This window comes from Mus musculus, chromosome 9, assembly GCF_000001635.26.
Source record: "Mus musculus strain C57BL/6J chromosome 9, GRCm38.p6 C57BL/6J".
NCBI lineage: Eukaryota > Metazoa > Chordata > Mammalia > Rodentia > Muridae > Mus > Mus musculus.
This window is the reverse complement of record NC_000075.6, coordinates 118,984,463-119,011,687: the sequence shown is the minus strand read 5'-3', so window position 1 is coordinate 119,011,687 and position 27,225 is coordinate 118,984,463. Positions and strand designations below refer to the sequence as shown.

At 49.3% G+C, this 27,225-nt stretch overlaps 1 protein-coding gene across 3 annotated transcripts in view; it reads right to left on the bottom strand.

Annotated features, from left to right (window-relative positions):
• Positions 1–27,225, bottom strand: part of Ctdspl (CTD (carboxy-terminal domain, RNA polymerase II, polypeptide A) small phosphatase-like) — a 117,584-nt gene that overhangs the window by 32,432 nt on the left and 57,927 nt on the right. For all 3 annotated transcript variants that reach the window (NM_133710.3, XM_006512262.3, XM_006512263.1), the window contains exon 2: positions 299–453. In NM_133710.3, the coding sequence (NP_598471.3) occupies positions 299–453 (155 nt within the window). The remainder of the gene's footprint in view (positions 1–298; positions 454–27,225) is intronic.

The window sequence follows — 27,225 nt, the reverse complement described above, 5'->3', positions numbered from 1 at the left end:
TCAGGTATACCTTGTGGGAATCAATTCTTTCCTTCTACCCTGTGGATTCTGAGGCTTGAACTCAGGTTATCAGGCTTGTCGGCAAGCCCCTTTACCAGCTGAGCCCTCTCTCTGGTCTTAAACTTCCTTCATGCATGCCCTTTGGATGCTAGATGGGAAGACCAGAAATACTCAGTACCTAAAAAGATGGGACCCAAGTCTTAAATGGCTGCATATGCATTTCCCACATTCTTGTGAGGGAACGTGTCCAGGTGTGGCATACAGACTACTGCAGCTTTAGATTATAGGGGGCACTGACCTTCTGAAGCCCACCGTTCTCCTCCACCAGTGGCGGAAGCACACTGGGGCTGTTGGCCGGAGGGGCTTCCACATTGTAGTCTCGGAAGCAGCAGAAGAAAGAGCTAAGGATGCTCCGACCCCTTTGCTTCTTTAGGCTGATGTTGCGCTGGGAAGCTGGGGAAAGAAATAGCATCCATGAGTACCGCACTGTGCAGCTGTCTCTTTAACCCCGATGCTGGGGGCCCTGGAGCCCAATCCCACAGGCCGTACAAATCCTGTGGACTTCAGTGGGGCTTGCTCCTTCACCACATAGTCCTCAGGGTCATTGTCACCTGAGTGCTACCAAGTAAAACATGTGCCTGAAGCTTCCAAACCAGCCTTCTCGTGAACAAACTCGACCTGACCTTCTCCCAGAAGCATCCTCCCATGGGGCAGCAAGCAAGAGCCACTTTGAAACTTGGTTCTTGGACACTTCCTATGCATTATGGGGACTGTAGGCTTTATGCGTTCAAGACAAAGCCATTTAGGAGCACATAGGAACCCCCTTCTTAAAGTCAGTTAGTTGATCGTAAAAAGGGGAATCTGGACCTCCCAAGGACAAAGCTGAGGCATCCATTATAGAGATATCAGGAGACGTGATACGGAGAACACGTGCTTTGGGGATTCAGGAAACGGTCTCTCCATCCAGGGCAATTCAGTGCCCTGGCCTGTCCTGGCTGGAGGCACCAGAGGGAGGGATGGGTCTTTCTGTTTATCCGTGCTCAGGACAAGCTGCCACAAGTCAGAAATAAAAGGTAAAATGTGTCTCAGATGAAAACGCACCTCAGGGCACTAGACTGACTCCAGCCAGAGCCAGAGCCTTTTCCTGGGAATGTGGCTGGGGCAGTTCTGCCTCATACCAGGGCTGGGTGGGTCCGCGGGGCTCTGAGCCGAAGCCACAGGGAAGGGACCATGCTGAGGGTTAGTGGGAAAACAGACACTGTGGGAAATGGTTTAAATGTGGAGCAACCGAGAGGCCATCTCTCCTCGCAGGCCATCTGGTACTAAGCGCTGTATGAACTTGGGAGGTCCAGCACCTTCCCCTACGTGATCACAAGACCTTAGCAATAGTTCCCTGCTGCCCGCAAAACCAAATGCACTCAGATAGGAGGCTCGCAGACGGTGATTTCCAAGCAAGTGTTCAGATGTGGTTGGTCTGTGGTCCCGCAAGCATGAACTTAAGATTCTCACTCACTGAAGATGATCCTTAGGGGCCGGGGAAGTGGCTCATTGCTTCAGGGCTTCTGTTATATGATGAGGACCAGAATCTGGAGTCGAACACCCACGTAACAAGCCGGGTATTCGGCCCACATGTGTAATCCCGCTCTGAGGGCAGGGGACAGAGGATAACTGGGGCTCACTGTCTTTCAGCCTCAATGAGAAAACTCAAGCCCTAGGTTCAAGAGAGAGACCACGCCTCAAAGAAATAAGCAGAGGCTGATAGGGGAAGAAACCTGATGCATTCTTTTGACCTCTGTGTTCCTGTACACACACACAGCCATACCCACACACCGTACACATGCACACCACACACACAAATGCACATACACACACACAGACACACACAGATACATACATACTACACACACAGATACATACACACTACACACACCCACACCACACCCACATACCACACCCCACACATAACCCTCCACATACTCCCCTCCACATACACACTGCACACACACATACACATACATACCACACAGACAAATACACACACACACACACACACACACACACACACCTTAAGAAAAAGATGAACTTTAGAATCATAAATCCTAATGATTTAGGCTGGCTGTTTCTATTTTCTCCATGAGTCCTTGAGTGTATGTCACAGGACCCTAGTGTTTTAATTTCAAGACTAAAATGCTAGGTTAGACCACTGGGCCAAGCGGTAGGTGGCTTTACATCTGGCTGTGAGTGGAGAGAAAAGATAATGGCTGCTGTCAAGTTCACTGAGGGTCAAGGCTGACCTCTATAGACCATGATGTCACAAACTGCCTCTCATGGGCTCCTCAGACTCCCAGAAGATATGGGGGTCATAGCTTCCGTGAGCCCTAGTGGCCTGTTTCCAAATGTGTGATTTCCCCAGTGCCCTGCTGAAAGCAAATCTTGAGACAACTGAGGTCTGATTAAGAAGCAGAGAGCTTGCCAAGCAGAGAGGAAGGCATTATAATAAACTTGTATTTAATATAAGTGACTGATTAGATGACGGCCTGACTGTTTCTTTGGGAGTTTAAATGTTTATGTTACACTCAGATAACTTAACCCTGGGCAGGAAACAAACAAACAAAAACAATTCCGACAGTGTGCTGTGCTGGTTTCCGGGTGAGGGACGGCGTATTTCTCTGACACCATTTGCCTGCATCTTGGAGCTGTGAGCAGCCTGAGAGGAAGCGGTTCCCAGTGGGCTGTTTTCATTCATCTTTGGCTGACAGAACTCTTCCTCAGCGCTATTAACAAACTGCTCATATAATCAATCAATCAATCAATCAATCAACCTGAAACTTGGAACCAGAAGTCACTTGTAATTTCTACCGCTGGATCACTCCGTGTCTGGAGAGCCGTAGAATTGGTGTGAGCTACCCTGGAGCTGACAGCCGTGGTCCGGCTTCCTTGGTGCAGGGAGAAGCTGCTTTGCTGGGTTCCCTTTGAGTTAAGTAAGGGATGCTCTGGGCTCTTCCAATTTCCCAAGCACTCCAGTGCTAGTGGGCCACTCTCAAGTCAGGCTAGACAGGGAACAGAAATGTTTCCTTAGGACCAGTGTATGACTGAGTGGCTGGAGCCTCTGGTCCAGACCTCTCTCCCACATTTCAGTCAGTATACCTATCTTGTGGGAAGGACATCTCTGGGCCTCTTCTAGGTCCTTCCCCTCCTACATGCCTAAATGGAGGTCCCGGTCTCCCCTCTTGGCCCAGTCTGATCTTGATCCTGTTCTCTCTCATTAAGCCACTCTGAATCCTAAGTCACTCTTAAATCCGTCCTCATCTCTGCTTCCCTCCTGCACAGGCAGAGACCCTCACCATTTTGTCCCTGGACCATTGCAGCAGTGTCTGGACTTGCTCTGCCACAGATCTTTATCCCGCTGTGACTTCTCCATGTGACCCGCACGGCAGCTAAGCCTACCAAGTGATCAGACTATGGGTTCAGGAGCAGGCTTGCAGAGGTGTCGAGGATGGCTCAACCAGAAGTAGTATGGGACTTTGGTAAGCTCTAAGGCCATTAGAAACAGCCATATCTCACAAGCTTGTGTCATGAGAATTAACATGTTTTATATTAAGTGTTTAGAATAGAGTCTAATAACGACAAGCACTCAATAAATGCTGGCTCTTGAATTACCAGTAGTCTTTCTTTTCTTGAAAAAAATATCTTTTATGGGGCTGGAGAGGTGGCTCAGCAATAGAAGGTGTGTAACGCCCTTGTAAAGAATTAAGTTTGGTCCCCAGTGCGGAGGCTCTCACTGCTTCAGCGGATCCAACACCTTCTTCTGACCTCTGTGGGCACTGCATATACACATACATAAATAATTAAAAATAAAGTGAACCTTTAAGATAATTTCATTTAGGAGTTTATTTAGCTTATTTGCTTCTTTTCTTTTTTTCTTATTCATTATTAAAAATGTATTATTTATTTACTTAGCCTGTGTGCGTGTGTGTGCACGCGCGCAGGTTGAAGGACAACTGTGGGAGTCAGTTCTCTCTGCTATATAGGTCTGGGGTTTGAACTCAGTTCACTAGGCTCTGCAGCAAGCAGCATTGCTTGCTGAGCCATCTCATCGGCCTTTACCGATGTTTGCTTGGAAGAAAAAAAGTGATTCTGCTGTTACGTTCTGGATCAAGGCTGGATATTACGAAAGTAAATGTTTTTCTTTCTGCTGGCATCTGTCGACTGAGAGACGCACTTACCATAACAGGTCTCAGTTATATAAACTGTACTTTAAAAGCAAAACTAGACAAATCTTGGGAAATAATTCTATTCGGTTGCTTTAAACACCGGATGCAGAGTGGGGAAGGTAAAAGGAGGGGCTTGGTGTTCAGTGTGTTCTTCTGGCTGCTGTTTTCTGAGAGAACACGGGTCTCAAGAGAGAAGAGGCAGCGTCCACACTCCCTCTCCACTCCCTGGCAGTTCATTTCCCACTGAAGGCCTTGCTTAGCTCTTTGCTGAGCACTGTTCCTGCCCAGCCTGCAGCTGGCCCAGGGACTCCTGTCCCTATGGTGCTCATCAAAAAGGAGCACCAGGGAGGAACACTTAAGGAGGAGCACCAGGTAGGAGAACTCAAGGAGGAGCACCAGTAAGGAGCACTCAAGAAGGAGCACCAGGGAGGAGCACTCAAGAAGACCAGGGAGGAGCACTCAAGGAGGAGCATCAGGGAGGAGCACTCAAGGAGGAGCACCAGGGAGGAGCACTCAAGGAGAAGCACCAGGGAGGAGCACTCAAGGAGAAGCACCAGGGAGGAGCATTCAAGGAGCCCGGCAGATCTAGCACATTTTCCCATCAAGGTGCCCTGAGATGCATGACTGCCATTTCCCCAAGGCTCAGGGCAGCACAGGCTATGAAGGACCACCATCTCTTCCTCCACTGTGATGATGAGGTCATGCCCGAGGCAGAGCCCAGCATCTGCCCTTTTCCCCCACTATGGCCAGGCCTCCTAAGGTGAACAAAGGGAGACTTTTGGCAGAGGTAGCAAACAATTCTGTGACTCAAATATCTTCAGTTCCCTAAGGAGACATGAGCAGAACAGAATGGCCGGTGGTGGGAAGGCTGGGGCTGACTATGGTCTTACACACGGTCCTCCTGTGTCTCCTGGAGAAGGTGTGACAAGAGGTAACAAAGATACGACGTTCTTCCGGATATGCCTTACTGCGTCCTTCTAGACATCACCACAGCCTGCTTCCCGCCCGTGGATGTGGTCCTCTCTTTCCACAGGGCCGGAGCCTTCTGGAAGCATCCACCAATAAGCCTCAGAGTCGTTGCCATGGGAGCTCCCCTTTTCTCAGAGGAACTGAGTCCCTGATCCTACAGGATGGGAGCTGTAGAATGTCTCCCTAGTTTCTCTGGGTAGAATAGCAGGAAGGGACATCATTAAAATACCAATTACTGATGGGGAATATGGCATACATCTGACAATTTCCGCCTGCTAGAACCCTACCAAGCGGCTGTTTTCCTCAGCGAGCTTCGACCTCACCATACAACGGAACTCAGGCCGAGGAGGGTCTTGTCTGGGATGCCTGCTGACGCTGTCATAGGTCTCCTCTATTAGCTGGGTTTCTTAAGAAGCCTGGAGCTGGTCGCCACCCTTGCCTCTAATGCATGAAGCCAAAGCTGAGACAAAGCTCCCAAGATGAAGTATTATCAAGACTAGACCATTGTGTTGTTTTTAATTATGTAAAACCAAATTCCTTTTTACCCGGAGCCAGTCTGCACTAGGTTTACATAATTGTCAATGGCAAGGCTCAGTTCTGAGAATGGAAGCTCCCAGGCTAGTGGGTGCAGAGCCTGGAGGCTGAGCAAGGTCTCTACAGGCGGAGGTGTGTCCCAGCTAATGAGAGACATTTGAATGTGAATACAAAATCTAGTTACAGAAAGTGCTGTGCCTTGATGGGTCAGTTCAGGGCACTGCTGGAGCTCAAGACAGAGAGGAATTCGATTTCTTCATCCCCTCCTTTTTTTCCGTTTTGTTCTTGTGTTTGTTGTTGACAAACGACTTGCCATGAAGCTCTGGCTAACCCAGATTCTAACGCGAGACAGGTTTGCCTCAAACTTGTGGCAATCTGCTTGCCTCAGCCTCTCCAGCATGAACATGTGTCACCAAGACAGGAAGGACCGGCTTCTGAGAAGGGATGAGAGTTCTATAAATTGTTATGGAGAGAGCAGGGGGAGGGAAGAACAGTGGTGTGGGGAGAGTTTAGTGTGACGAGCGCGTAATTACCAGAGAGTAATGAGGTTGCCAGAAGGGCTGTGGAGAAGGCTCAGTGGATAATGTGTCTGCTATGCAAGAACAGGGCTTTGAGTTGGTATCCCAGAGCTCACAGACGCACGGAACGGCGGCAGATGAGGATGACAGAACATCCTACTCCAACTGGCTAGCTTGGAGCATGGCCCTGGCGCAACAAGGTGGAAGGAGAAGGACCAGCTAATTCCCCAGAGTTCCTCTCTGACCTTTACAAATGCTGCAGGCCACACACCCAGCCTGGTCCCCAGTCAAAAGGACTGTTGGGCTGGGGAGGTGGCCGAGTTGCTAAAGCGGTTGCTTTGTAGTCACGGGTACATGAGTGTGGAGCTTCAGCTTCTACGTAAAGACCCCGGTGTGGTGGTGCGTTCGTGTATTCCCTGTAACTGGTAGGCAGACACAGAGGATCCCTGGATCTGGCCAAACTGGTGAGCACTAGTTTCAGAAAGAGCCTCTTTGAAACAAACAGGCTGGAAAACCGGTTGAGGACATTTGGACATTTGACACTGACCTCTGACCCGAGCACTCGAGTGCGCACGTGTACGCGCGCGCACACACACACACACACACACACACACACACAGACACATTCGTGAGTGCTTAAGAGCACATGTACACATGTGCACAAAACAGTAAACAATAGACTTCCCTCAAACTAAGCACTCGTCAGGTACCGGGAAGGAGGAGGGAACCCCAGTTTCAGTCCTCACTTGTCAGCCATATGACTTCATCCACCTAGAGATCACCACCAGGCAAAGAACAACAGCTCCCGCCACGCTGCGCCTGCGGCAGCTTAAAACAGAATCAAACCGACAGCTGACCTGGGCTCCGTACAGCAGCGACTCGCCGTGCACTGTGAGAATTTAGCCTGTAACCAGATGACTGTGCTCACGGAGACAGCCTGGCGTTAGGAGAAAACATGTAGGCAGACCCATTTTGGTTTGGGTGATGTAGATTCCAAACTTAGAACACTAAGTGGCCCCTTCCAGCTTCACCTCCAGCGCAGAGAACATTTTGGGATACACAAACATCGGTATAAAAGGCAGCGAGCAAAACCTATCTGCTTTGCATGAGGCTCCTGTCGGACCTTGACCTCAGGTCCTTCCTAGGACATCATGTATGAAGTGTGTCATGAAGTGTTACAATCATGGAATCCACGAGGAGCGTCTCCAAGGCTGGCCATGGGGTCGGTGCTCCAGCGTCCCAGTGAGACTAGTGTGAGTCTTGGCTGAGTTTATGCCAGCGGGGGAGGCTACAGTGGAGTGGCGTCTACACAGGGCGAGGGCAATTTCAGCCAGTGTTTTATGTTTCCTGATCCTCTGGTGTCCTTACAGTTTCCAGAAATGTTGAAATGTCCCCAGACCGGCCACATGCCACATAACCACAGGCCTTCCATTTTCTGTAGACAGGATCAGGCTGAGAAGTTTCGGGACCGCCCACCCTGGCTTCAGGACCTTTGGGGTCTGCACGCACGCAGGCTTTGCGTGGTCGCCACCCTGCGTGGCTACCACATGGCTTTGTTCCTTCCTCCCCTCCGATCTGACTCACATGTCTTAGCTGCCGCACCTCTGCACTGCTGAGGGACAGTTCAGGGGGTGTAACCGCAGAATGGCTGGTGACTGATAGATCCTGGGAGGGGGGGATTCACTGTCTTCAGATGTGACCTCACCAGGTCCCGATGAACATCTCCAAACCCACGGTCACACAGGGGACACTGGCTTGGCTCAGTGAGTCACAGAGCCAGATGAACAGACATGAACATGAGAGGCTTGTGGGGAGAACAGGGGTGTGGGGCAAAGGGGGTCCAAGAACAAATTTAATTACAAGTAAGGAGTTTGGGACAAACAGCAGCATCTGACTTCGCTGCTTGATGTAAGCACCTCCATGTTAAGTTCCTCTCCATGAAGGACATCTTCGCAGCAGCAAACACTAAGGTCTGCCTTTAGTTCCCATGACGTGAGGCTTGCCTCTCTCTGGCATGGGGCTGGATTCCCCGGGACAGCACAGTCCAGAGGAAAGTCACACATTACTACCCAGGCACCTTCGGTTAAGCCGACTACAGACGTCCCTAGGTCTGTCCGTGCATTTAGCAAGGAGCTTCGGGGTCATCTTGACAAACGTCTCTGTGCCCTCACAGCGGAGCACTTCCAATATCCATCCTTTCTCACAGGATGGCTTAGAACTCCAATGAGTCGACTTATCAAACCTAAGTAATCCGTGTGGGGGTGGGGGCTGGCTCAGTGGGTGGGAGCAATCACTGGGCAAGCATGGGAGCTTACATGCCTAGCACCCATTTCAAAAGCAACGGTAACCCCAGCCCCATGAGGGATGGAGACAGGATGCTTGCTGAGGCTTGCTGCTGCTAACTAAGCTCCAGGTTCAGACCCTGTCTCTGGGGAATGAGCAGGATGCCCAACATTCTCCCTAAGGGAGGCAGATGTACCTGCATACCACCACCACCACCATCACCACCACCACCACCACCATCACCACCATCACCACCACCATCACCACCATCACCACCACCATCACCACCATCACCACCACCACCACCACCACCACCACCACCACCACCACCACCACATGCACAACAGCGATCCATAGCAGATCTAGATCAATAAGCTCCGTGCCCAGCATTCCTGTGGATGCTCATACAGTTACAGCTTCGGCATGAAACATCAACCGTGCCTTAAGTTAGGGCTGTGGCTTCACTCACAGGACCGCCAGAGCAGAGCACATTAACTACTGCCCTAAAGAGACGACCGTACTACTGCTGAACTCACAACGACATCACACTGGAGAAAGCCAAGCGCCCTCTAGAACGGAGGGTGAGGCGAGCCCTTTCCGGAGGGAGGCCCACACAGAAATGAATGCACCATTTCTTCCCTCCTAGAACGGGCTCCTATCTCTGGACCGCCTCCCAGGCCGCGGTCTGGAATGGGCGTCTGACAGGAAATTCTGGGCAGTGTACACATACATTACATTCCTTTCCCATCCCTGAAACAGCAGTCAACAAACGCAACTTCCCCTCTGTTGGTGTAACATGGGAGTGGAGAGAGGCCGGGCTGCAGACCACGGAGTTCAAAAGATTTGGTCTAGAGAAGAGTCGGAGATCACCGATCAGCCTCTATTTTATTTCCAGGAGATAAAATTCCCCAGGGAATTCCATGGGACAGTGTGAAGGAGCCACCTACGGGAACACCAATGCTGGCAACGGGTCCTCAGCAGTGAGGGGACCACTTTCTTCTCAGGTGACAGCTGTGTTTTTTTCTGTCCTGACTTAACACTTGTGGGGTGCGTTTATTTGAGGTCCTTTATAAAAGTCATCTCTGCTCTTCAAGGCGTGTGGCACAATCATAACAGACCCATTTCCCCATGAGGAACCAGAGCCTCCCAGACTCCCAGACACCAGGATTCCTGGCACTCTCCCCGTCTTTGCCTAGCGCACTCCCTGCATGCTGGGTCTTATTTCCAGGGACACTAGCTGCATCTGAGCTCTCACAGTTCACTTTAGAGTCACCCGTGAGACACAGTTGGAGCCAGGAGGGCACACAGTGGCCAGAACTGAATCCTTACTATCTGTACTGAGGCGCAGCCTCTCAGTGACGATGCCTATGAGCCCCCGCTCTTCCTTGTCTCAGCACTTTTCTGGGTTCTCCGTGACCAGGGACTAGTTAAACAAGCCAGGTTTGTGGGTTTGTGTGAGGCTGGGATCTGAGGTCTGAGCCATCACAGCACAGGAGCCATAATAACTAACAATGCAAAGGATTGAAGCACACAAGAGAAACACAGGTTACAATTTAACAGTAATCAAATAAATGGTGTTAAAAAAATAAGTCCCACTTTTGTGCTTATCAACGGAACAAAACGGCGCTATCCAGAGGAGGAGTGTGAAGCTTGGGAGGTACCGGCCTCGCCCAGACACTGCCCACTGCGTAACTGGCATCAACCTGTTTGAAAGGCAGAACAGGAACGCATCACACTCGAGGAGGCGTTTGTGATAATTAGTTTAACTGTCAACTTGACACAAGATGGTTGGGAAGAGAGTCTCACTGAAGGACTGTCTGGCCAGGCTGGCCTGTGGGCATGTCTGGGGGGCAGAGTTGTCTTGATTGCCTTAATGGGTATGGGACAACCCGGCCTGAAATCGAGGAACACCACTCTCTGGTGTCCCTCTGGTCTCTGGTGGCCCTGAACCATTTAAGAGGAGAGCAAGCTGGCTGAGCCACAAGCACGCATGCCTCATTCTCTCTCCTCTGGACTGTGCACGTGACCGGCTCTGACTTCCTGCACCTCTTTGCTGTGATGGACTAAAACTGGCACTGTGAGCTAGCATAAGCCCTTGCTCCCTTAAGTTGCTTTCCGTCAGGGTGTTTTACCGTGGCAATGGGAACAAAGCGAGAGCCGGAAAAACCGCAAGCAATGTGGAGGTCGGACGGAGTGGCTGCTGCTGTTGCAGTTCGTCATAACAATGGCTGCTGCAGAAAGCACTGTGTGCACAGATCGAGTCTTCTCCATGGGATGTGTGGCTAGCACAGACAAGCATCTCAGGCCTGTTACAGCCCTGCCTACATCAGCAGTATGGGCTGGATAAACTCTGGAAGGTGGGCTGTGGGGACCTTACCAGTCATGTTCACATTCCTGGGCCTAGAAATGCTGGTGTATCACAGGCCTGCCCGAGTAGCCACCGGATTAGTTATTTTCATGGCTGCGACAAAATGGCCAGACCAAGGCAACTGAAGGAAGGGAGTGTTTATTTGGGCTTCAGTTTCAGAGGAGCAAAGACATGGCATGTGGAGCAGGAAGCTAACAGTTCACATCTTCCAACCACACACGAGGCAAAGAGAGTGAGATTAAGTGTCATGAGGAGTTTAGCTGTGAGCCCCACCCCAGGTCCCCAACAGTAATATTTCTTCAGCAAGGCTGTTTCCTCTAACCCTCCCCAAACAAGTGTTCAAACACCCGAGACTACAAGGGCCATTCCCGGATGTTAATGACTGGGTCAATGAGCAGAAGACTGGAAGTAACCACAACACGAATAAGGAAGTGCTCCTGCAGTCTGTCAGGGGAGAGCTAGATCAAACAGTACCCACGGAGCCATCTCTCCAGCCCCCTCTCATAAACTACTAAGTCCCAAAACTAAAATAAAGCACACACACACACACACACACACACACACACACACACACACACACACACATGTTCATGTTCTATGTGCCGAGAGTACCCCTGGAAGGTTTGATAAAGAGCTGACAGGGACTGGGGGGGGGGCAGGGGGAAGGTTCATTGTTCATGGTATTGTAGGGTTTTGTATCATGTATTAAAGTAACAATTGCGCATTGCATGTTCATGAAAGTGTTAAGAATGCCGATATAGTATTGTGAACACTATTCGGCACACAGCCTTTATGTGGGCGTAATGTGTACATTATCTCTGTGTACTTTCTGTGTACATATGGGCTGGAGAGATGGCTCAGTGGGTAAGAGCTTTTGCCCATGAGCCTGAAGACCTGGGTTTGATGCTCAGAACCCATCTTGAAAGGAGAAAACAGTGTAGAGGGTTGTCCTTGGTGCTTGTGGGTAAGCTGCCAATGGGACAGTGAGCAATGTGCACGCTGGTGTCCACTCTGCTGGGCCAACAGGAGCCCCAACGCTGTCGTGCGTGCAGAGCACACAGCTTCTGCCAGTCTGAGAGGTGCCAAGTGTAGCTTGCTGAGTTCAATTTGCACCCTTTTGGGTGTCCTCCAAGCTGTATAGATGCCTGTGTGTTTTTTTGGGTGTTTCTATTTCTTTTGAGAATCATGGGAGTTGGGAGGGGGAACCTACACTTTGAGGGAGTCTGGTTTTTATATGCATTTTCCTTAGTTAGGTTAGGGATGATACGATGTTAGTATCACAGGTTCCTCTGTCATGCTGACTGTGCTGTGTGCTGGAAACAGCACCTGATTTAGACCTTCTAAAATCTGAGGGTGTATAGAGATGGATAGGCAGAATTTTTAAGTTTTCAGAGAGTCAACTCTAATAGCTTTCCCTCCCTCCCTCCCTCCCTCCCTCCCTCCCTCCCTTCCTTCCTTCCTCCCTTCACCCCTCCCTCCCTCCCTCCCTTCTTTTCTGAGGTGCTGGGGATCAAACCCAGGGTCTTACATGTAAGTAGTTACCACTTTTTTCAACGAACATGTTCCTAGCTACAAATACAACAATCTTTCAGAAATGGTTCTTTTCTACTCCAAGATGTTTATGTATGTATATATGTGTCTATAGTATCATTATAGTATCATTCACACACACACACACACACACACACACAGTTCTTTTCAACCCCGAGATGTATGTATGTATATGTGTGTATATGTGTAGTATCATTCATATATATGTATGCATATGTATGCATATGTGTGTATGTATGGATTCTTTGAGCTCACAGAGATCTGCCCACCTCTGTTTCCTGAGTGCTGGGATCAGAGGTGTGTGATACTGCACTTTGCTCTGCTAGTATGTTTTGTTTTTGTTTTTTTGTTTTTTCCCCGAGACAGGGTTTCTCTGTGTAGCCCTGGCTGTCCTGGAACTCACTTTGTAGACCAGGCTGGCCTTGAACTCAGAAATCCGCCTGCCTCTGCCTCCCAAGTGCTGGAATTAAAGGTGTGTGCCACCATGCCCGGCTAGTATGTTTTTAAAGTGAACATTTCTTTGTCTTTGGTTTCCCCTGTTTTTCAGGATACACCGAGGAGCCATTTTCTCTTAAAGACTAACCCAATCTCCCATTAGTTATTGAACAATCCATCCTTCAGCCTGTTGTTCTGTCCTGCAGTCTAGCCTAATCTATTCCCCTCCATGTGCCAGTAAGAACACGGCCTTGTGAGAACAGATTTATTGTCTTACATTTAATAGCATAGTCCCCCCTTTAAATTTTTATTTGAAAATGTCTTGGCCGGCCTAAACTTTTATACTTCCAGACAAATGTCAGAGTTACTTACCAAATTCTAAAACAAAATAGCACTGGGGATTAGTTGCCTTCAATTCATAAAATTTATATCCACCGATTCTAGTTAATTATATTTGAAGTTATAAACGAAGTTTCAAGTAAAGTTTCTTTAAAAATCAATTTGTTGCATTATGCCTAAGACTATGCCAAGGTTGCATGGCTCCGTCTACTGGTCTAAAAGAAACCAAATGATAACCGGGTTATGTTCTGTGTAACCACAAACAATACTTATAGGAGAGAAACTAAAGAAACAGAAAGGACTCGAAGCATGCCACCACACAAAATGACCAATGAGACAGATGCAAAGACAGAAAGAGGAACAAATGAGCGTATGTAAAGTAGAAAACAAGAAAATGATAATAATTATCTTTCTGCCAATAATCATTTTAAGCACATACAGGTTAAACTCCAATCACAATATACAAAGTGGCTGAACTCAGAAGGAAAAATCAAGATCCAATGGCAAGAGACTCTCTCGGAATCCCTAGAAGGGTTCACTCCAGCTCAGAGCCAAAGGATGGGAGGATATGTCCCATGCAATCAGGGCCAAACCAGCGGGGATCTGACAGCACAGACCTAAGAGCTGTCACAGGAGAGAGATGGCATCATGTGATCAAGGGGCTGGGGAGAAGGCTTATTGTACGAGTGTCAGACCTGAATTCCCAGCACCCCTATAAAAAGCTGGGACTGGCGGAGACCCTTAGTAACGCCAGCACTTAGATGTGTGGAACCTGGGGCTTACTGGCTAGTGAGCCTGGGCCAAATCAGTGAGATGTGGGGGAAGGGAGAGAGGGAGGGAGGGAGGGAGTGGAAGGGAGGGGGAGGGAGAGAGGGAGGGAGGATGAGGAGAAGAAGAGAGCCAATGTCTTTCTACATTTGGTCTCTGTATGCCTTTGTATAGGCATGCACATCTGTATACTCACGTGCATGCCCCCCTACACACTCATGTGCATGCCCCCCATACGCACTCACACACACACATACACACACACACACACACACACACACACAGAGGCGCGCACACGCACATCTGTTCCTTAAATTCAGTAGAAAGACATATAGCAGTTACATAAGTTTCCCACATCAGAGGGCCTGAGAAAAGCTAAGACTGACACAACTGAAGAGCAGACAAAGTCACAGCGATATTTCAAAATTCTGTTCTGAATAATAGAACTCACCAATAAGAAAACCAAGGACTGCACAATGAGACTAAGTGGACCTGGGAAACACAGACAGAACATTCCAGACACCACGGGACACACACTCTTCTTAAGCGCGCACACAGCCTTCCTCAGAACAGACCGTGAGCTGTCACAGCCTTAAGAACATTAGAACGAGGGGACTCGCACCAAGGATCTTTCCTGACCACAGCGGGATGAAACTAAGAATCTACAGCAGAACTGGGTGGTGGTGGTGGTGGTGCACGCCTTTAATCCCAGCACTTGGGAGGCAGAGGCAGGCAGATTTCTGAGTTCGAGGCCAGCCTGGTCTACAGAGTCAGCCTGTCTTCCAGGACAGTTGTAGGCAAGCTTCAATCCCCAGGGGGCCAAAGAAGCACCCAGAAGAATCAGTCCTTGAAATAAACAAAACCACAACACACCAAGACACGGGAGCAAAGACGGCACTGAGAGAAGCTGACGCTGTAAATGTCTACATGGAACCAGGTCTGAAGAGATGGCTCAGCAGTTAAGGAGCACTGGCTGCTCTTCCAGAGGACCTGGGCTCGATTCTCAGTATCCACATGGCAGGTCACAGCTCACAAATGCCTGTAACTCCTGTCCCAGGGGATCTGAGGCCCTCTCTGGCCTCTGCGGGCATGAGGCACACACATGGTACACGGGCAGACGAGCAGGCAAACATACATTAAAATAAATCTTATAAAAAGGAAGATTTGAAACAAACAATCTATTTTTATCTGTCAAGGAACTAGAAGAAAGAAAGAAAGAAAAAAAAAACCAAAGCCCCAAATTAGCAGAGGGAGGGGACTAATAAGCTTTAGAGGCTGGGGTCTCTCTATGAGGACCCATATTCAAGTCCAACAGCAGAGCCTGAGTGGCCACAGCAGAGAGATCAAGGACTTGGTGGAAGGAGAGGTCGGTGGCTAAGGGACAAGTTAGGAAGGATGTGGCTTTCCCTTTGAGCATCATGGGAAGTTGGTCTTTTGAAAAGCACCATAACACAGCGGCCTATTGCAGAGGTGCAGTAAGACTTACTAATTCAACTCAGAGCCCAGAGTCTCCACTGATGAAGGGGGCGCACCCTGGCTTTCTGTATCACAGAACTGCTCCACCTGTAGGAAAGGCACTTCATATCCATATGCCTTTCCCACGTCTCCCAGGCTGTCCACACACGCACAGGCACACACACATACCACACATACACACACCATACCCCCCCCACACACACACCATATGCACACTCACATACACATGCACGGGTGGGCTTTCTATGTTGCCTCCTACTCTCAAGTGTCTCTCTCTCCTCTCTTCCTCCCCCCTCGCACCCCCCCTCCACCCCCCGTGCAATATCTGCATGTGTGTGCTTGCCTGTGCATGCATGTGGAAGCCAGAGCCTGGCATCTGTTTTCCTCTCTCATTCTCCATTACAGAACCTGGAGTTCGCTGACTCAGCTGGACTGGCTGGTCACCTGTCCCTTTGACCCCGGCACTGGAGTCACAGGCACACACTGCCACGCCCCACTTTTACATTGAGTTACAGGCACACACTGTCACGCCCCACTTTTGCATTGAGTGCTGGGGATCCCAACTCCAGGCCACAAGCTTGCTCAGCAAGCACTGCACTGGCTGAGCCAGTTCCCCAGTCCCACCTCCCACTGTCTGCCAGTCCTTTCTCTGCTCCTAGGACTGAGGATATACCTTGTATAGCTTAGAACAAGTGCTCTGGGGAACAGACATTCAAGGTTGTAGCAGGAAGCCAGTCCAAGCAAGAGAAGGGAGGTAAGGGTGAGGCACCGTGAGTGGAGGCCTCACCTTCCACTCCCAAACAGCCTCGTGGGGGACAGAGGCTAGCAGCCGCTTCTGCTACATTCTACAAAAGGGCTGAAGGCTGTAGGTGGTGGTGAAAGATAAGCTAAGGACCTGCCATCCTTTTCCAGGTCAAGGATAACCCTGGGAGAAGGAAACAGAAACAACTTCTGGGACTTCCTTTGTGCAGGGTACTGGGACAAAGAGATAGCGATGAGATGACCCAGGGTGGTCAGCCTGGGCTTCCCCTGGGCTCAGTGGCCTGCCCATGGAAGTGGAGAGTAGCAGGGTCTGGAAGAACGCAGAGGGGAGGATAAAGCAGAGGGGAGGTTTTACACCAGAGAAATGGAGAGTTACAATGTGTCTGGTTGCCCAGTGTACACCACCAGGGGACAGTGGTCCGTGACTGCTTCCCAGAGACCAGATAAAAGCTCTGCTCTCAGAAGGCCCATCCCAGTGACTGAGGGAAGGACAGGCAGCAAGCAGCTCAACGCCGCCGGCATCAGCGTGTGAGGAGAGGCGGTGGAAGCCTACTATAATTATCTGGGTAGAGCCATTCTATCACCAGACACTTGGGTCTACACAGATGGGCAGATGCAAGGAAAAGTTCAGATAGATACCTGTGTTTTCAAGTCAGCAACAATAAGGAAGAGAAGCCAATAGCCCGGAGACAAACTTCTCAGGCAGGATGCCCCAAGCCACGTGCTTCCCACAGATTCCCTAATTTTAGAAACCAGGCTGGAATTTGTCTGACCAAAATAAACCTGGTCCCAAATATTTACTTTTGTCATTATTTTCGAGTCGTGTGGAGAGGAAGACCAACACAAGCTGGGGACATTTTACATGCTGCCCACAGGGGTCATTTCTTAGGGTGCCCTCTTAGACTTCCTCCTCACCAAAGCTGGCAACGATAATCCAAAGTGGAAGTAAAAGCCGCTGGCACCACATCCAGGCCCTTAAAGGTCGACCACTGCTGGGTCTCACAGTCCTCGGTCTCCTCTTTAACATGGGCAAACAATTCTAAACACGGGGCAGCGACCAAAACGGACAAAGGAGCACACATCGTAGGCCTAAGAGAAATTTATTTTTACCACGCAAACAGGACATGCAGTACTTTCCTCTCCTCAGGCTAAATAACGAAACAGCCTTACTCTGAATTCTATCCAACTCTTACATCAAGATTTTACAACAAACAACAACAAAACCAAAAACAGCCAACCAAATAAACCCCCAACACGAATCGTTTGAATGTCAAGAGACACTGTGGAGATCGGGGAGATGGCCGGCCTGGCGGAAATGTGCCTGCTTCCCAAGCATGAAGGTCTGAGCTCTGAGTCCATGTATGAGCAGGTGCACTGGTGTGCAGCTGTAAGCCCAGATACGTGTCTTTGCTGGGGAGCAGGCAGGAGGGGTCTGTGGCCAGGCTACCACTGGCCTATGCTCCAGATCCAGTCAGAGGCCCTGTCTGGACGACCAAGAGAAACAGAGAGCTGTGCCTGACGTCACTCTCTGGTTTCACATGCATCTTCCTAAGAGAGTCTACTGGTCACCAGTGTGTGCCTGCTCGCCCCCATGCTCAGTCAGTGGTCTTTTTCCTGGTTTTGAGACATGGAAAACTTTCCCCTTAGTTTTAAGGGAGAAAGTGGAATAAGAACATTTCTTCTTTTTTTTTTTTAATTAAAAAATTTTTTTTTGTTTTGTTTTTTTGAGGCAGGGTTTCTCTGTATAGCTTTGGCTGTCCTGGAACTCACTTTGTAGACCAGGCTAGCCTCGAACTCAGAAATCTGCCTGCCTCTGCAGGAACATTTCTTTTTTTACTTTATATATAAACATCTATCTGTATTTATTTATTCACTTATTTATTGTGCATGTGCTTGCATCAATGTGTGTGTGTGTGTGTGTGTGTGTGTGTGTGTGTGTGTGTGTGTGCACATGTCACAGAATAAACACAGAGATCAGAGGACAATCTATGAGAGTCATGGGAGCAGTTTCCTACAATCATGTGGGTCCCGGGCCTTGAACTCAGGTCACCAGGCTTGGCTGGAAGTGCCTTTGCTTGCTCCTGTGTCTTTTCTAACTCTGGAACAGGGGAGTTGCTGCTTGTAACCCTTCGTTCTGAGTGGGGCATTACCCTTCTGTTTTCAGACTGGGTCGGCAGATGCCGTCAGATGGGAGGGGATGCTTGTGAGTCCATGCTGTTGGATGGCACACTGGCTTACAACGGTGTGAGTCCATGCTGTTGGATGGCACACTGGCTTACAACGGTGTGAGTCCATGCTGTTGGATGGCACACTGGCTTACAACGGTGGTGTTTTATTTTCTGAGAGAAAGCAGAGGAACAGCAGACAGCAAGGCACACTCGTCGTGGTTCACAGCACCTTGCTAACAGTTTATGTCAGAATGTCACCTCCCATGGATTACAGTTTTTTAATTATCCATTTTGGATTTCCTGAGTATGACTTTAGGAGAGATAATTTAAAGAACTTTCATGAAAGTATTTGTTCCTTAACATGAATTTTCTAAGACACAGTACTTTCATAGATGGGGGGAAAAAATTAACAAATCACCCTGAAGAACCTCTCTAGATGAAATCGCATAGAGCTCATATTTCAAAATAGATTCCACACATTGGGGATTGAACATGGAATAAGGAACAGCACGTGGTTCCTCCTACACAGAGCTCCACTCTGCCAAGGCGACCAGGTACTTTGAGAACACACTTGAACTAATCGGAGATGGCAGCTCTCAGGGAGTCTTCGGGCCATTTTCAGGGGTCTCAGAAAGATCTCAGGGCTCTGCTACCTGACAACTTCCATGTCCCTCCCAAGACCTTACAAGAGGGAACAACCAGGTCTTTCATTTCTGCCTGCACCCCCTTAGTCAGCTACCAGAACCCGGCTGTTTCTAGTGTTCAGCGGGCTCCCAGCCCACACCGTGGTTCCTGCATCCCTGAGACTTTGGCAGAGGTCTGATGACAAGCCTTCCCTCCTCAGCTCTCACAGAGTGCCTCTTCTGAAATCCAGCTGTGGTTGGTCCCCCTTCCTGTTTACAGCTCCTCTGGGTGGCTCTGCATGGCTCTGAGCTGTTGCAACGTTGTGCAAAATAAGGCGACAGAAGGGTTGGAAGAATTCTTGGTGGACTCAGCCTTCAGCACCCGTGATGGGAACGCCACCAGTATGGCTGCCCGCTCTGCAGGCTGATCACGGGTCCACATCAAGCCAGAGCGGGGCAGGGCTATGCTGTGAGTGGGCGGTGTACACACGACTCTTGATGGGAACCTGGAATGCTGTTCTCCATCAGCATCGTGTGATAAAGAGCGACAGGTGCTCAGGTTGGGCACAAAGACTGACTAGCTCCTAATTCAGCGACAAAGAATGGCCATTTCTAAAGGCTCATCTGGCACGGGCTATGAAGAGGTCTGCCAGTTCCTTGATGGAATCATATCATCTTCCCACCCAAGTCAGAGGAACATTCCCACGGGACGGAGCGGCCAGAGCTCTCGACCATCTATCTGCCTTCTCTTAGGAAATCTCAGCCGTTGGTGCTCCAGCTTCTGCAGCTCCAGGGAACTGTTTGCCAGATCAGTAGGCCCCACCTCACATCCTACATTACACAGGACTTCACTGGGAGTCACAGTATTTGGGAGCAAACCCAGACAGGAGCTTCCAGGACTGTTAGATACAGCCAGCTTCTCCCTCAAGCTGAGGTCCTCATCCCCATGGGTCAAAAACATGGAGCTGAAGCAGAAAGCAAGCTGCAGAGCAACCCAACTTGCCAATCAACTGAGAGTGGGGGTGGGGCGGGGAGGGTCTGTTTCGATCATAATTAGCCACAACAGTCACATACAGCCCTGCTTCCAGCCAGATAAGTCAACTGTGGAGAGCCGTTCACCCTACTACTCAGCCTCGTGAGACCCTGCGTGTGAGTGTCCTGGACCACACGGGCTTCTCTGAATAGAGTACAGCCCACACAGGTTCTTAAGAGGAAATGAAGGCAAAGAAGGCAGTAAGAGTGGGGCATGATGGGAGAAGGCCAGAAGCCAGAGGAAAGGATGGAGCCTCCCTTGGAGGCTGCAGAGGCAATCAGTCCATAACACCATGTCCTTAACCTAGTGAGATGATTTGAATCTTGACTCTTAAACTGTAGGGGAATAAATCTGTTGCCTTAAGCATTGAGTATGTGATCTCTTTTGCTTGCTTGCTTGCTTGCTTGCTTCCTTCCTTCCTCCCTTCCTCCCTCCCTCCCTTTCTTTCTTTTCAGTAGTCAGAGGAAAGAAAGCTCCCCTCAAGACAGAGAGGAGTCTGTACCTCCATAACCCCACCCTCAAATTATCTCCCTTTGGGCCCTGACTGCTCAAGTCAGCTCCTCCCCTACCACGCTGTGGCATTTGGCTCACACAAATCAGCCCTCTCTCTGTCTTGGTCTTCCACAGGGGCCTGCAAAGCACCACCCTTAAGAGATCCCCAGGAATACACCCCACTCTCCGGAGACAGGGAACCCTAGGCCTCTTTCCCTCCCACCCCTGCCAAGTCTTCCTCAGCTGCAGGTCCCCCCCACCCCCCGCACCCCGCCATGACCTACTCTTCAGCTCTCTCAACAACAGCCTCCCAGACCCTCTGCTTCTTCAGAGCCTGGGTCTGGATCAGAGAACACACACTGTCCTTAAATAATCCCTCCTGGAAGTGGCACCCGGCACTTGCCACACTGATTTCCTAGTCTAGTTTCCACTTCACACGTCACTTTTAAAATAAAGATGGAGGTGAGAATGTATTCAGAGACTCTATCCTGTCATGTGCTATCAACTCAAGGCAAAATTCCAATGCTGTTTTCCCAGAGAGCAAAGCACTTGTTTCTACGTGGTGGGAAGAATTCTGTAGACTCTTGACGACACAGGTCCCTGAGACCCCTAAATACCTCTAAGGATGACGCATCTGCTTTGGGGGTGGGGCGAGAACAGATTTCAGGTGTTTAAATTGTCTCTGGGTGACCTTTTAAAGACAGTAACCTGCAAGGCTACTTGATGTCAAACACCAAAGCCACAGGGATTTTCAGAGCCCTGTAAATCCCATCAAAGGACACTGAATCTATTACTAATAGTATATACCATCATTTTAATGATGAATAAGCCCAAACCACAGATTCTATGACATCTGAGGGCCCTACTCTGTCCATGGGGGCACGTGTCAGTAGTACATGCTGAAGAGGCAGAGGCAGGAGGATCACAGTCCCCACTGCTCCCCACAGATCCTAGGTGCTCAACTCCCACCACTGAACAGGGCCCGATTCCTTTGTAGAGTGGGGGCCACCCTGAAAGCACAGATAGCTTTTTTTTCTTCATGATGGCTATCTAGTCACCAGCAGAGCAGAGAGTCTACACCACAGACAGTTCTTTGTGCACATCATCAATTCACGTCCAAGGACAAGCTGCTGGCCTTCCTTTAAGCATATATCAAATTAAACAAAGTATAAAACCCAACCACAGGCAAAGAACAGGACTCCTTAGAGTCAACGGAAGTCAAAGTCTTAATGATGTCAAGTCACCAGAAGAGGACAGGAGCCATTAAGAAGATTGACGGATAGGAATATGGATTTTGAGTGAAAGGAGAAAGGGGGGGGGTCTCACACACACCCATTCAAATGCCAATCTGTGACAGATTGTAGGCTAGAGGTTCCCAGGGACACACTAAATGTGGGAATCCCTGGAAAACAGCTCACCCAAGGCTAGAAGGATCCCAGCTGGCCTGAACTGGACAATGACGTGGTCTTCCAAAGGCCTTAGCTTAATTAGACACAAGATGGGGGTCTGTTTTAGTCAGTATTGCTGTGAAGAGCCACCATGACTGTGTGGTAGCTCTTACAAAAGGAAAGCATTTAATTGGGGCTTGCTTGGTTTCAGTGGTTTACTCCATTGTCATTCTGGCAGGGAGTGTGGTGGCATGCAGGCGAACACGGTAGCTGGGAGTTCTACCTACGGATCTGAAGGCAGCAAGAAGAAAGAGCTGCTGAGTCTGGCTTGAGAGTTTGAAACCTCAAAGCCCGCATCCAATGATACACTTACTCAAACGAGGCCACGCCTACTCAAAAAGGCCACACCTCTTAGTTCTTTCAAACAGGGCCACTCCCTGATGACCAAGCATCAGCACCAGAAAGAAGACAGCAAATTAACCCCAGGTGCTGACGTGAGTTCCCTTAGTCCACCAGCAAGCAAGCATGCCAAGGTGAGCAATCCCCTGGAGCATCCTGTGTGTTTCTGGCTTCCCTGATCCTGCACCCCTCTCCAGCTTCCCTGGATCAGCATCCCCAAGCCTTCCCACCCGACACACCTTCTTAGCTCTTCAGTCAGTGCTGCAAAACCTGGGAGTTCTTTCTTGAAATCCTCAGCCCATACACACTGCTCTCAGTTCCTAAGAGCTCTGGGCTCACCTAGCACTCCTCTGAATGTCTGCTGCCAAGCCCTTCCCCCACCATGTATTATTCAGCATGGCAACCCCAAGGCCTGGGCCTTCAATTAGGGTTGAATGCATTAAAGAAAGGAGGCTTTGTTGCTTACAGTTGCCTCTGACCGCACACGCGCACACACACACACACACACACACACACACACACACACACACACACACACTGGTGGGAACTGCTTTTAGACCCCTCTGAAAGTTCTAAACAAACACCTGTTGACTAGGTACGCTGTATTCAACGGAGAGAAAGTAAAGCTGTTTGGTAGTCCGTGGCCGAGGCTCCAGGATGGGGCTCCGTTTCAAGTTAGATGACATCAACTTTCTACGATCTAAATGTATTCATCTCTGTTGGGATGTAATCTAGGACAACGGATCAGTAGTTAATCCTCTAAATAATTATGATGAAAACGTCTAACACTTTAGGGAAAGTGATGTGCCATAATTATTAAACAGTATATACAAGTGCTTTCTTACTTTTACAAACCCGGCGGGGGTTGGGGGGAATTCACTCTGAATTAATGATATTATTCATATCTTGCTAAGCTCTACCTTAAAAGTTAGAGAAACAGGGTGTTGGGTGGGAGAGATGCCTCAGCAGGTAAAGTACTTGGTGCACAAAAAATGTGGACTAGGGTGTGGGTCCCCAGCACCTCGTGAGGGTCTCATAGGCACGGCAGCCTGTGATTCCATCCCTTTGGGCGAGGAGACTTGGGATCCCAAGAGCAAGCTGGCCAGCTAGCCTTGAGCCAGCAAGCTCCAGGTTCAAGTGAGAGACCCTGGCTCAGCATACAAAGGGTTGAGCCCCTGATGGCAACCCATGGCCTCCACACATGCACAATTACAAACGCTCAACACACAATGTGGCCACATACAGTGTGCCTACACGCACGTGCCTACACACATGTGCACACACACACACAGTGTGGCACACATGCATGTGCACACGCTATTCACACACACATGTGCTCACACACATATGCACACACACAGTGGCATTCCTGTGCAGGAGAGAGTCTGAAGACACCTCAGTGTTACCCAAATCGATGCAGGACACAGTGCCAAGGCGTCCTCTCAGCATCTAGGTCTCTAACACTGTCACCACCTTCCCTCTGTCCTTCCCACGAGGAGATGGGTGCCTAACAAGGTGGCTTGCCGGATGTACTTGGTCCACTGTCAGGTGGTGTTCATTTCCTAGGGTGGAAATCCAAGCACCACACACCCTGTGGCTTGCATTTACCGTCTCACAGTTTTGAAGGGCAGGCGGTAGCTGCCAGGCTGTTGCCGGGGCCAACGCCTCTTCCTTGCCTCCGAGGGCTTCTGGTGTTTAGCCTGTGATTCTCAGTGTCCCCTGGCTAGCAGCCACATCACTCCAATCTCGGCTTCTATCTTCTCCCTGTAGCTCTGTCTCTGCTTGCTTCTCTTCCTCTGAGGACAAGTGTCACTCTAGATAAAGGGTCTGTTACTCCCGTTTGACCTTTCCTTAATCACGTAAGTCTTCGGCGACCCTATTTTTAAATGCAGTCACCTTAGACAGGCTGGGGGCTAGGACTTAGTACATTTTTTGCAGGTCATAATTCAACTCACAAATACCATGATTAAATGGGTCACTTGAAACTCAAGGAGGAAGCATCAGCTCAGGTAACGCAGACCAATCCACCCACTGAAACTGAGAAAAGCTGGGAAAGGGTTTTAAAAACTTTCCTTGGGGGCTGGCAAGATGGCTAAGTGCGTAAAGGCGCCTGCCACCAAGCCTGACGGCCTGAGTTTGATCCCCAGGACATCCTTGGTAGGAGGAGAACTGACTGTTGCAAGTTGTCCTTTGACTTCCTCAAGAATGCTGTGATAAATGTACACCCCTCCCCTCCCATAAATAATAAATGCAGAAAAACTATTCCTCTAAGTTACGGTAAATTAGCAGTTAATAAAGAATAATGGAACCATGACTCAAGAGGAATCCAAAGAGGTGTGTGCTGGGTGATGCTGTTTCCCTGGGAACGCCGGCCACTTCTGGAAGAGCCTAAGAGCAGCACTTGGGACATTTTGTGGAACTAGACAGGTTCAGTCAGAGCCTCCTTCCCAAATGACCACGCCCTAAGCAGGCTGATTCTCTTGGTCATTTAAGCCTTTGAACCCCTGAATCCAGACTGAAGTGTTAAGTCTGCCCATACACAGCGTCGTGCAAGAATAAAGATTCCCCGAAGAAAAGCAAGGGTTTTCAATCCTTGCTTTCAACCAAGGGTTCTGTTTATTTCTATAGATTATCATCTGCGAGATCTGGCATTCAATCAGAAGTAACTATGTCTAGGAGACGATGTAAGTATATTCCAAGTATAGTTATGGGCAACAGAAAACAACATTTAAGGGAGACAAATGTTCGGGGTTAACAGTCATGGAATTTTTAAAATTTAAACTTGAGGCTGGGGAAGTTGCCCTATGGGTGACATGCTCGCTGTACAAGGGGGAGGTTCTAAATTTGGTTCCCAGAACCTACGTAAGGAGCCAGTGTGCTGGGACAACCCTTGTAACACTGTCACTGGGGTAGGGGTGGAGACAACTAGGGTCCTGGGGCTCGTCAATTAGCCTAAAGCCCTAGGCTCTGTGACAGATCCCGACACAAACATGAAGAAGCGACAGGGGAAGACGTCTCCAACACCAACCCCCGGCTTCTACATTCACAGGCGACCCAGCACATGCGCGTGTAAATTCTGCACACATAAATAAAGTTTTTAAAAAGAAATTACACTTACAAGGGTTCAAAGAGGTAAAAAAAAAAATAGTTTCCAGGGAAACCAGAAACAGAACAGAGCTAGAAGGACACGTAGAAATTGTGGACGGTGACAAACAAGGAGGAAGCAAAGATTCAGTGCTTAAAAGCTCAGCAAGAAGAACATGAGGAACAAGGAGAGGGCACAAGGCAGAATCCGCTCCAAACCCAATGGAAAGGGAGAAAACACGGAGCAGCTGGGAACACACAGAGGGGAAGAGCCAGGAATTGTTCAGGTCCCTACTCTGAGCCCTGGGAAGGTGGAGCCTGGAGGGTCATGAGTTCAAGGCCAGCCTGGGCTACATGAGACCCTGTCACCCACAGACAGACAGACAGACAGACAGAAGGTATGTAGTGACAGGACTAACAGGCCTGTGGCGACTCAAGTCCAAGGGAAGAGAGGGAATAGTTAGAGGAAACGGAAGTGGGTGAGGTCTGTGTGCCGGCTCAGGAGGCAAAAGCGCACTCGCGTGTGGCTTGCCAAGCCTGATAATTTGAGTTCGGTCCCCAGGACAACCCTCATGGAATTCCTGATGATGACTAGGTTGGCCTGTGAACTCCCAGAGACCCTCCAGTCTCTCACCCAAGCGCTGGGATTACACTATACCTAGGAGCCACCACACCTAGCCCAACAATTGACTTCTTAATGAAAATATAAAATGACAGTAGACAGGAAAGAAAATTCCTAAATGTTTAAAGACCCAAACATCATCAATGCTACATGTACTCTTTCCAAAGAGATAGAAGCCATCTTGGACATGGCTTCCCAGAAATCAGGATCAAAGTCATTTTCTGAGTCCAACCAAGCCTGCACCCAAACCCATGACTCCACGCCATCGTATGCAAATAAAGGCGGAAGAGCAAATGACCCTATTCACAGATTCAGAGGAAGAGAATGGGGTAACCGCCAACAGCCATTTATGATAGGATCTTCCTGGTCTGATAAGTGACTTCTATAAATAACTCAGGCATTCATCACACTCCTGCTGAAATACCGACGGCTTCCTGCTGAGATCAAGGATGAGACAAGGAAGTTGCCCCTGCCTGGTGGAAGCATCATGCTACAGGAGTGCTATAGGAAACGTGTGTGTGGGAAGCTTGCTTGGATGCTGCGCATTGACGATCTATGAGAAGCTCCACACTTATTTAGCTGGGAGACAGAGGTTAGTTCTAAAGCCGGGCTTAGGAGATGGTTCAGGGGTCAGATCACCAGCTGTGCAAGCGAGTTCAAATCCCCAGCACGCATATAAAAAGGTGGGTGTGGTCACATAATTATAACTGGGACCACTGGGGTGGGACTTTGGGGCAAAGGGCAGCAGGGTCACACATTGGGGGTTGGGTGGGGCAGGTACTGAGGCTTGCTGGCTGACAGCCAGCCTAGCTCCAGGGTCAGTGAGACAGGGGACTCAATGTCCTTTGGCCTTCCCATGTGACGCACATGGGCACACACATATAAATGCACACATGCGTAAATCACACACTCCTCCCCCCCACCCCCACAGGACACGGAAAGCATTTAGAAAAGGGAAGAAATTCAAAGTTGTGGATGTAGGCTAACATAAAAAAAATATAAAATATATAAAAGCAAATCCTAGATACGTTAGATTCCTCCATAGGAAAATTTCCAAATGTTATTTGCAGGAACTTTATGGATTTCGAGGTTCAATATTGTAAGGAATATTTACAAATTGTTCTACTGCAGATTCGATGCCATTTTAATGAAAACCAGAACAGTTTTTGCTCATTTCCTGGAGACTGGGAAGTGAAGCT